Here is a 12,574-nt window from a genome sequence, read left to right on the forward strand (position 1 = left end):
CAGTTTGAATTATACAAATAAGAAACAGCTGTAGAACCACTGTATGACAGTTTGAATTATAATGACAATTTGAATTATACAAATAAGAAACAGTTGCAGAACCACTGTATGACAGTTTGAATTATACAAATAAGAAACAGCTGTAAAACCACTGTAAGACAATTTGAATTATACAAATAAGAAACAGCTGTAGAACCACTGTATGACAGTTTGAATTATACAAATAAGAAACAGCTGCAGAACCACTGTATGACAATTTGAATTATACAAATAAGAAACAGCTGTAAAACCACTGTATGACAATTTGAATTATACAAATAAGTAACAGCTGTAGAACCACTGTAAGACAGTTTGAATTATACAAATAAGAAACAGCTGTAAAACCACTGTAAGACAATTTGAATTATATAGATAAGAAACAGTTGCAGAACCACTGTATGACAGTTTGAATTATACAAATAAGAAACAGCTGTAGAACCACTCTAAGACAGTTTAAATTATACAAATAAGAAACAGCTGTAGAACCATTGTATGACAGTTTGAATTATACAAATAAGAAACAGCTGTAAAACCACTGTAAGACAATTTGAATTATACAAATAAGAAACAGCTGTAGAACCACTGTATGACAGTTTGAATTATAATGACAATTTGAATTATACAAATAAGAAACAGTTGCAGAACCACTGTATGACAGTTTGAATTATACAAATAAGAAACAGCTGTAAAACCACTGTAAGACAATTTGAATTATACAAATAAGAAACAGCTGCAGAACCACTGTATGACAATTTGAATTATACAAATAAGAAACAGCTGTAGATCCACTGTATGACAGTTTGAATTATAATGACAATTTGAATTATACAAATAAGAAACAGTTGCAGAACCACTGTAAGACAATTTGAGTTATACAAATAAGAAACAGCTGTAAAACCACTGTATGACAATTTGAATTATACAAATAAGAAACAGCTGCAGAACCACTGTATGACAATTTGAATTATACAAATAAGAAACAGCTGCAGAACCACTGTATGACAATTTGAATTATACAAATAAGAAACAGCTGCAGAACCACTGTAAGACAGTTTGAATTATACAAATAAGAAACAGCTGTAAAACCATTGTATGACAATTTGAATTATACAAATAAGAAACAGCTGCAGAACCACTGTATGACAGTTTGAATTATACAAATAAGAAACTGCTGTAAGGCAGTTTGAATTATACAAATAAGAAACAGCTGTAGAACCACTGTATGACAGTTTGAATTATACAAATAAGAAACAGCTGCAGAACCACTGTATGACAGTTTGAATTATACAAATAAGAAACAGCTGTAAAACCACTGTAAGACAGTTTGAATTATACAAATAAGAAATATCTGTAGAACCACTGTATGACAGTTTGAGTTGTACAAATAACAAAAAAAGACTATGTTAGACAGTTTAAAATATACAAATAAGAAACAGCTGTAAAACTACCGTAAGACAGTTTGGATTATACAAATAAGAAACAGCTGTAAAACCACTGTAAGACAGTTTGAATTATACAAATAAGAAACAGCTGTAGAACCACTGTATGACAGTTTGAATTATAATAACAATTTGAATTATACAAATAAGAAACAGCTGTAGAACCACTGTATGACAATTTGAATTATAATGACAATTTGAATTATACAAATAAGAAACAGTTGCAGAACCACTGTATGACAGTTTGAATTATAATGACAATTTGAATTATACAAATAAGAAACAGTTGCAGAACCACTGTATGACAGTTTGAATTATACAAATAAGAAACAGCTGTAAAACCACTGTAAGACAGTTTGAATTATACAAATAGGAAATATCTGTAGAACCACTGTATGACAGTTTGAGTTGTACAAATAACAAAAAAAGACTATGTTAGACAGTTTAAAATATACAAATAAGAAACAGCTGTAAAACTACCGTAAGACAGTTTGGATTATACAAATAAGAAACAGCTGTAAGATAGTTTGAATCATACAAGTAAGAAACAGCTGTAAAACACTGTATGACAGTTTGAGTTATACAAATAAGAAAAATAAACACTGTTAGACAGTTTGAATCATACAAATAAGAAACATGTTTAAAACCACTGAAAGACAGTTTGAATTATGCAAATAAGAAACAGCTGTAGAACCACTGTAAGACAGTTTGAATTATACAAATAAGAAACAGCTGTAAAACCACTGTATGACAATTTGAATTATACAAATAAGAAACAGCTGCAGAACCACTGTAAGGCAGTTTGAATTATAGAAATAAGAAACAGTTGCAGAACCACTGTATGACAATTTGAATTATAGAAATAAGAAACAGTTGCAGAACCACTGTAAGGCAGTTTGAATTATAGAAATAAGAAACAGTTGCAGAACCACTGTATGACAATTTGAATTATACTAATAAGAAAAAGCTGTAAAACCACTTTAAGACAGTTTGAATTATGCAAATAATTTACATTTGAAGTGCGAATATAACAAATGAAAAATATGCATCTTTTTTGAAAACGAATTTATTTATTACAGAATAAAGCAGTATACCAAAGAAGTATAAAATACATTTTTATAGCTCTTTAAGTGGAGTTGATACATGATGAAGTTACGTGAAAAAAGTATTTATGGGTAATGTAATATAAAAATGTCTGAAAGTAGCTTTACATGTATTCTTGCCAGACATTAATTAGGGTCACAAAATGAATTTAAATCAAATATATACACTATCAAGAAAGTTTTCAAAAAAGGAGATAATTCAAAATTGGGACCAACTATAGAGTAATGGTTCCTTGTCACTGCACTCCCTTTCACTGACCTCCGTCAATATATAAAGTATGAAGTCAATACCTTGTAGAGTAGTATTCGAGTGGTTTTCAAAAAGCTTTTTCTTTTTAAATTGATGGAATATGTCAATTTCATATTTTTCTTTAATCTAGATTTGTCGAGATGAAAGATCTATATTGCTGAACAATAGTTTATTGACTGTTCATCATGAATCCCTATACTAATTATCAGTTATGATGCGTATTCAAGTATCACATTTTGATCAAGACAGTTGTGGACGTGCAACGATTTAAATATATTTTCCTTTGTCCTTCAGCGGTAATTTATTATGATACCGACATTTATTGATGTACATGTAATATATTGAAATGGGATTTAACTTTAACATAGTTTATATTGTGCCGTCATGTCTTTTTTGCCATACGTATAGTGCGTAGGCGATTTTTTTTCCGTTGCTAAGGATCGTGCCGAATGTAAATCCATCTACACTGCCAATTGTTTTGTAGCGTTGTATACATGTTTTATATGCTGTTCAATTTCCATGTGAAGCAACCTTTCTTTCTATGATTTGATATTGTTTCATTTTTTTTTTCAAAATGTAAAGCTAAGCGTTAAGGCATTTTTCAAAGTTGTAAAGTTTAAAGTACAGATCTTTTAAAGATGTTGAACAACTGTAAAATAGGCCCTGTTTTCGTACATGAATACCCATTGATAGGTAAAGACCAACACGACTATAAAAAAAGTTGCCAATTGTCTGTTACAACAAACGAACAACAATCATTTATGCGCGATCATATAGAGGTTGGCGGGATGTTTATCCAACATTTCTTGAAGATTTCTGTTGTTCCGTGCAATATCCTCTCTAAAGACATTAATACCAGCTTGACAAAATTTTATTAATATGTAGTGGGCCGTAGTAATTATTAAATGTGTCGTTATATAAACTTTTATCCCTAACAGCCATTCATCAGATGGCTTTCAAAATGTCATCTGCGTCACGTGTTAATGTCGACATACGTGGCTATTACAAAAATCCCCAGGAAATTCCCGGAAAGTGAATAAAGTTGTAATGAAACCTTTTCAAGACCGGTAGCACACTTTTCTGCTTCAGATCAGACGGTCGAAACTATATTTTCAAATAATAGAAGTATAAGAGAAACGAATTTTGAATCATAAAGTTAAAATTTGACAATAAGCATTTATAATTTAGCAATTAGCATGAAATATTTGACAATGACGGATATTCAAGCCAAAAAGTGTATATTTCTGTACTATTTGCTGACTTGACAAAATACATAAAGGTGGAGAGAATTTAATATCAAATTTAGAATCGAGTAAAAGGTTGAGGTGAGGTGACGCGTGACATTTTCATTTTAAATCGTATGTATTCACTTTCTTAACTTAAGTCTTAACTTAAGTTTTACTTCAAACGCCAGGTTATATTTTTTGTTGCACCGTCACAACCATAGGTTATTTGCTGACATTCCAGCTTCTGATATTGGAGGGAGATCCCGCCGCCCCCCACCCCCACCCCGCACCCCCACCCCCACACTATTTCATCATTTCATCACGAGCGGGAACCGGCGTAGAACCGTCAATCTTGCGTAAGCTAGCTGACTTGCATCCTCCCTTAAATAATTCTACGACTAAAGCAAGGTTCGAACCAAAGTTGGTGAGGAGCAAATGACTTGAAGTCAGCGACAGTACCCACCCGGTCACTAACTATAGATCAGACAATCATCATAATGACAGTGGTAGTAGAAGTAATGCTGATAATAATAATAATATCAATAATAATAATAATATCAATAATAAACCTGCGGAAAATAACATAAAAAGTCCGCCTTGAAATTTTGCTTAAAAACAGATGATACAGTGGCACTGACTTCCAAAAGAACATCTCACAGATATGCTTAATATTGTTCTGTTCAAATCACCTCTTGATATTGTTTTTCGAGAAATAAAAGAGATATGTTTTCATGTCTCTCCTAATTCCTATTCCCGAGAAATTAATCCGCATTATCTTAAAAAAAGAAGTTCAGAAATTATACCATGAATAAAATATGACTATAGACAATAACGTGTGGGCTGAAAATTTGCTTATGAATGAAAATTGATCCGATAAATTGACATATTAACCCCAATCTAATGGCGAACTTGGATATTTGTTATAATTGAATCCCCATTGGTTAGGCTATTATTCCGTTATGACCGCTTTTATAACGACAAATTCCATTGGCCGATTTTAGATGACGTATGTTTAAGTAACGGACTGATACTTTGGAAAAGGGTATATCTTTAAAGCTGGAGAAATCATTCTTAAAAAAAATAGAAAAGGTAATCTGTTCAAGTCAACAAAAGGAAGCTAACTTCAGGAACAAACTTCAAAGGTAAGAAATGAGTTGTTTTTTTTTTATCTATTTTATGTACATTTTGTATATATTTTTAAAGACTAAGCTTATGAGAGTCATATCTTATACTGGTAGCTATCCGATAAGTTTGTTAAACAGTATCAAAGCTGAAAATGTTGCATATATTGCATATATTTCATAGTAAAAGTAAAAATATATATATTTTGGCATAATCAAAGAAGTTTAAAAATAAAACAGATCTTAAGCTTAAAGCAAGTTCTCGTTAAATATCAGATCTGTTAGACCTTATAAATTATTAGCAACATGTTTGGCGTATGGCCATTTGCCGAAAACCTGTTAAAAATAATAAAACTACATAACCTTTTATTTCCTTCTTCATAATTTTGCCGACTCTTAAACATGCCTTATATTTGCTTTGCAGGAGCAATGTCAGTGGGCCATTCACCGTACGTGTATCTGTGCGTCTGTGTATGGATGATCTCAAACAGGATTTTTGTGTCATCTGTGCTTTTAAAGCCTTACTTAAATGGTGAGTTTGGGAAACGTTTTTAATCATTATTTCATTTATTTATTTCATATAAAAAATTTCTATTTTTAGAAAAAGGGGCCACTGTAATAATTAATTATGCATTCCGCCTCCTTTATTATTATTTTAGTCCTAAAATGGTTAAGCTATTTTTCGCTAAAGTTATATAAAGATATCAAATGAGCACCTTTCGCTAAAATGTTGAAAATCCTCGTCAAAAGAATTTAATTTGACTAAATATATAAAATGTGTTTGTAGAGCTAAATCCGCAGTTAAAGTCATTTGTATAAAAATAAACTGGTAGTACACATTTATACCGTGATTAGCCATGTGAATTAGGTAAAATAATTCAATAAGATCTTTTTGTAGGGCTTAAGGTAAATCTGCATGTTTAATAAACTGGAAGTGACCGCTAACGTCATTTATCCGGAAAACGTAGGATAAAGCCTGTGCATTTAGGTTATAACACACTAAATAGTTTTTGTTCTTTATTCTATATAAAACTGACCTATTTCCAATGGCCGCAGCACACACCAGGTCCCATTTTAAATGTCTGTAACCTACATTTTCTTGAAGAAAATTGTTAGTGCTAAAGAAAAATCAAAAGAAAAGTAGGGGTCATGTCTGATGCAAGAAAAATAATTTCAGTCAAACACACAAACTGCAAAATCAGATAAAAAATGAGACCCCAAATTATACTAGTGGTGTATGATCTAAGTTTCCATGAAAAATTTTGTCATGTTGTTATTTCATTATGAAAATGCTACCTACATGTCAGTCATAGATCTGTCATGTGATTTTAGCAAAAAAATTGCAAAGAAAATAAGGAAAATAGCTCTACAGAGCAAAAAAAACTGTGGACTATTTGTGTCCGCCATTTTTTTTCGTGCCATTTTTCTATTTAGTGTCTGTATGCCTTTAGCTAACGGAAATGGAAATCATTTTTTATTTAATCAATGGCAACCTGTGAGTTAATTTAACACAATGGCACTGTTACTATCGTCCTTAACTTAAAATATGATATTAAATCACCTGACACGTTAAATTATTCAAAAAATGTCTTAAAATTGGCATGAAATGTGCTGTTCCCTTTAATCAATGTCAAATGTCTCAAAACTAAGCACACGGAACTATATATTTTATTTTGCCACATGTATATGTCATATGTTTATTTACAACTGTGAGAAGTTTCATTAAAATCTACATTGTAGAATAATTTCTATTGGCGTAAATGTTATTAAAGTTATGTTTTTTCCATAGACTCCCATTATCAAAAAATGCGCGAGGTCCAAATTTTTCATATCGGTGTAGCAAAAAAAAAAGTTTTCAAGCACACTACCCTATCTTTTTATATGCTGAATTTTCTAAAGTATATTCTGAAGTTTTGAAAAAAAATCGATCCGGAACTACCTTAACGTCACACCGACACATTCATAGGTCATATTACTATTTTCAAGCCAAGCTTTGGTGTTGGAGGAAGACCCCGGGGTGCCCCTCCTCCGGGCACCTGGGTAAATCCACCGACCTTTCGTAAGCCAGCTGGATGGCTTCCGACCTTTCGTAAGCCGGCTGGATGGCTTCCTCACATGAAAACCACTTGGCCACGGATGCACCCTGCTTAATATTATGTGCATATATTATATAACAGCAAAAAAGGACAACAGATAATTAAACTATTTCGTCTGGTATAAAAATAATTTTTATTATCAATACAGATAACAATGAATGTATAAAATTTCCATTTAGGTATCATTTATATAGCGCACGAAGGGCTAAATTTAGTAAAACTGATGACACTAATGTTACTTTTTATAGCAACAATAAAAGAGCAGTTGTCACCTATTAAATTTCTGATTTTCATTTATATAAGCTGCGACAAATATGGAAAACTCGTGATAATCAGCCCGGTCATTCCTGATACGTGACAGAATACCAAAGATTTAAGATATGTATTACTCAAAAAAGCTATAGTTCATACCACAGGAATGAGTATCGCACGTACGATATAAAAAAGTATGACCAGACAGATAAAAAGCCCTGTTTTCATTCTAAATCAATTCAAAATGAAAAATATGTGGTAAAATATGATTCCCTTTCAAATGATATTTACAGCTATTGAAAGATGCTCATATTTCGCCACATATTTTTCATTTTGGATTGATTTAGGATGAAAACAGGGTTTTTTTTATTTGTCTGGTCTTTTGTTTTCATCGCAGGTCAGGTTCGATACTCGTGCAATTGGTTTATATATACTTGCACAATGTTATTCGAAGAAACAGCATGCAACTCGATGCTATATATAGACACCTGCATTATTTAATAATGAATGACCACCTTAAATAGTAGCATGAATGTAGTAGCATTCTATCCCGGCGATTGTATGGAGCTGAATAATATGTCATTTTTAGCTCGCTTGAATAAAACATTAACTAACATGATTATTCAACACTTCTATTTATTGCCATGTTTCACACGTCCAGGCGTTGGCGTCCAAGTTGGTTTGAATTTTTTATGAAGTCCAATATCTTCTTCATTACTTAAGATATTCTACTGAAACTTGCTGTACTTGCTCGTAGTGACAATTAAGAAATTATTTGTAGCAAAAAAAGTGTTTTAACACTATTTATGCACGATGGGCGGTCATACGTCGGGCGTAATAATTTTAATTATTTGTACGACGTATTACCAACCGAGTGTATAATTAGTGCTAAAACACGACTTAGCTATAAATTATTTCGATTCTAATATGCCCTTAATCTTATTACAGTGAATAAAAATCGAGAAGCGGTCGCAACAAAAACTTTGACGTCACAAGACGATTAACTCTTCTTACAGTATTGCAAGAGTTATGCCCCTTTTAACTTAAAAATTCATAAATTTCAGTATCTTTTTTATCATGTAAGTCATCGAATAGTCGAGCGTTTGTCATGAGAAAACTCTTTTTTCATATTAGAATGTAGAGCTATTTTAATTTTTAAATATAACACTACGCGTACTGTAGCTTGATTTCAATGTTGCGTTAATGCCAATAGCACATTTGCAAAATATTATTTCTACCAATTTTGTGTAGGAGTATCCCCCGACCAGATATCGCCGACAAATATCACGTGTGTGGCTCAGAAACACAATAAAAAGTGTTTCACGTTTTACGCTCTTCATTGCATGGAATTCGGAAGTGATGTTATTTCCTACGTAATAGATAGCTATTTGCATGGGTATTTTATTGGATGTCTGCTTTACTATGTAAAATGCCGCACGAAAGGGGAGATGGTGTGAATATATACATTGTCAAACATTAAAAACGAAACATGACCTGACACGAAACAAAAAAAACTCAGGTGAAATGCCGTGTGGAGGATATAATCTTATGCCATATGACATTTATTCTGGCTACCTGTTAGATATCTTTTTTACATTGTTCTTAATCATTTCTCTTACACTGTCCAATTTGATGATCATATCTTTTGAGAAGAAAAGGGTCGTAATTATACAAAATTTGAATAGCCCCATGAGTTATCTCCTTTTAATAAAACATGGTCTGAATAGTGACACTTGTCCACTTTTAGTTTAATTAAACCGGTCCTGTTTCACAACTTTTAAAAGTCCTCACGTCAAATAATTCTTTCGCTCTGCAAATCGACCTGAATACCTAAAAAGTATAATCAGTTCTGAGTGGAATAACATTGCCCGTTCTTTGAAATAAGGTCCTAAATTTGTTTCAGAAAAAAAAAACGTCAACGCACCCTCTTCCTTTGTTTACTTTTCTCGTATACTAGTAGTTTCGGTCAGTTCCGCCTCGGAATTATATCACTGGATCTTTTTTTTCAATTCATCCCCTGAAAGATACAGGTCGTGTACTTTCAAAGTTGTTTTTTTCTGGCTTGTATTGTGGAATTGGTCAGTCAAAATTAATATCAAGTCAAAGATTATAACTAGTTCACCGTATGACCTATGAAAGTCGCGTAAAATTTCATTACACTATATTACCAAAACGCATCTTCGATTTTAACCATCAATGTGTTAATCCTTATCATGCTGGGCACAATTGATTCTGCCTTTGCGAACAGTGTAGACCATGATCAGCCTGCACATCCGTGCTGTCTGGACAAGATCTGCACTGTTCGCCATTCAGTCAGTATCCTTTTGTTAAGCAGTTATTTTAACAGTAAATGGTACTGTCCAAATGAAAGTTGGGCAAGTTCGTTATAGGAATTTAGCAAGGTAAGGGTTAACAATGGACAATTGGTAAATAGTGATCAAATGGGCCCACTTCTTTAGCAAAGATTACAAGGGGCCATTGAAGTATGCAAATCGTGGGTTTCCAATTTTCCCATTAGCTTTTCTTCTTAGAAAATTCAAAGAAGCGATTCCTCATTGAATTAAAAAGATCGATTTGCCATGTGAAGCTGTCCTTTCCCATGGGAAAAATCCTACCAATGGAAGAGATATTTTCCAACAGGAAATTCCAATCGATTTGTTTTAAATACTGAAATATCAGAAATTTGTATCCTGATAAAAAGCAATAAAGATTACCTAAGAACTCTCGGCTCAAGGTTTCATTATAGGATATAAAGGATGCAAGCATTCTACACAGTATTTATGCTTTTCGTTTTTACATTTTACAAACCCATGACATGACCAAATATAAAGTCAAGAATTAATTCAGTCTTTTCTATCTTTAGCACTGTATGTAAACGCTAACTTGGTAAACTAAAATGGAACTTGCTAAGTTTCTAAAATGGGCTGGTCCATCATTCAATTTGGGCAATACCGTTTATTATTCGAAGGGGTGTTCACTGAAAATTTACTGGCTGAAGAGCGAACAGTGCAGAACATGATCAGCCTGCACGGTCGTGCAGGCTAATCTTGGTTTGCACTGGTCGCAAAGGCAGAATCACTTTCCGATAGAAGGCTAAAGGTTAATTGTAAGTATGGTACCTAATAAAGAGTTACTGAAAGCACTTTTAGATGAAAAGTTTTCTTCTGATACCAGTGTATATTGTATATATTCAGGCAATATGGAGTTGCAGTCTGCCGACATGAATCAGATGTCAGGTAAGGAGCTTAAACCGTTTGTGAACTTATACCAGTTTCTGAAGCGTCAAACACATCAACGAATTGCAGCTTTTCGGGCGAACGAATTCATAGAAGATTCTAGTGCACCTATTCACAGGCTAAAAGAAACATATCCGGAGAAATTCAATACCGAGCACACTCTATATGATTATCCCAGACAAAGGTTTGACATATTGTACGATGTTACGCTACCAACAAAGGATGAAGGCACTTTCGAGAACAAAAATACTGAAAATGTCATTATGGACACAGGAGATTCAGATTTTACAAACGATATTGATAACACAATTTCTTTAAAGACCAGTTCAAAGATTGACTTTTCGGAGAAAGTGGACAAAGCGTTTCCCGTAAAACAGGCGAGTCTTGCTACTCAAGATGAACCGATAAATGATATTATTACGGATTCTGTTGAACTGGATAAAGATCACGACGTTAAAGATGATAAAACAGAAACAAAGAAACCTGTAGACAAGCGTCAGTATGTAGACTGTGATCTTAGTAAAGTAACTTTGAATATGCTTGTAGAATACCTTAGATACAAAACTCTTTGTGGCACAAGAACTTCTCAGATACGTTTTGGACTGGGAAAATGATTTAAATATACAGATATTGAAATAAACTGCGTTTCTTCAACTAGGGGCAATCTGGTATAAACTTGGTTGCCGATTATAAAAGGCAGTCCGTAATGGCATTCGGCAATTTCCGTTCCTTTCCGTATTTTCCGTATGTGATTTCGGCATTCTCCGCTTATAAAAAAAAATGTTATGTCCGAAGGATGCCGAAATCGCTTAACGGCACAGAATAGGTTACATTCTACCGATTCAATTTCTTATTTATTTCATATTAATAGCAAAATATTCAGACCTCATTTTCAGCACTTTAGAGCATTTCAATGGTATGAAAACCATATATGGTCATTTAGTATAACATGTCTTCTTATCAAAAATAGAAAAATATTGACATATTACGTTGAATATAAGAAAAATAATCTGTTCTGAGAAACATCACCCTCTAAAAATGCCCCCATGAAAACAGCCGTTTAGCAGTTACGCGTAGGTAGACATTTTTCGCAAAGAATAAAACTTATTCCAAGAAATTTACAATGAAAATGGTCTATATCTATTCTCAATACTATAAGCAATAAACATAAGCCAAAAATTTAACTGTCACCTCCTCATGTCACTCATTATACCAGATTTCATCCATAGCATGGAACTACATTTTGGACTACTTCACATGTAACACTGAGTAGTCACTTCCGGTTTGGTGTAATCCGTCCAGAAATAGCCGATTGTCATAACGGGCCAGTCACCTTGAAGCTCTAGCATCTAATTGGTTGATCGTGGCGTTAGCTTTGAAATAAACCAGTGGGTCGGAGCAGCAATGGCAACAAGGAATTTCCGCGCTATTATGTTTTCTCTGTATGCGTTTTCGTCATTGATTATTTTTTCATAATAACCGGAAAATTTCGGAGTCACATACGGACAATATATTATCGAACAGGAAATGACCATCGTCATTACGGGCCCACTATCTTAATACACTGGATACCAGCAACCACTGATATTCGTATATTTTTTTTAAAGATTATAGCCACTGCAATAAGTCCATCATTCTATTTAAATTATGATTACGAAATTCCTCGAAAAGCGAAAACCCTTTCAAACTGAACAATTGTTTGCGACAGAAATATGTGTCTCTTGATAAAGAATACATTTCTTTATGTGTGTTTACATTAATGATAATACCAAGGAAAGCCGTGTGTTAAATGGAATGCATCTTTTGTTGAAA

At 33.1% G+C, this 12,574-nt stretch overlaps 1 protein-coding gene across 1 annotated transcript; it reads left to right on the forward strand.

Moving 5' to 3' along the window:
• Positions 1–5,077: 5,077 nt before the first annotated feature.
• Positions 5,078–11,739, forward strand: LOC123562318 (uncharacterized). Its single transcript, XM_045354962.2, has 3 exons — positions 5,078–5,199; positions 5,603–5,710; positions 10,721–11,739. Exons 2-3 carry the CDS (start codon positions 5,608–5,610, stop codon positions 11,374–11,376), a joined length of 759 nt encoding a protein of 252 aa, XP_045210897.2. The 5' UTR covers positions 5,078–5,199; positions 5,603–5,607; the 3' UTR covers positions 11,377–11,739.
• Positions 11,740–12,574: the final 835 nt, after the last annotated feature.

This window comes from Mercenaria mercenaria, chromosome 15 (assembly GCF_021730395.1).
Source record: "Mercenaria mercenaria strain notata chromosome 15, MADL_Memer_1, whole genome shotgun sequence".
Classification (NCBI taxonomy): domain Eukaryota; kingdom Metazoa; phylum Mollusca; class Bivalvia; order Venerida; family Veneridae; genus Mercenaria; species Mercenaria mercenaria.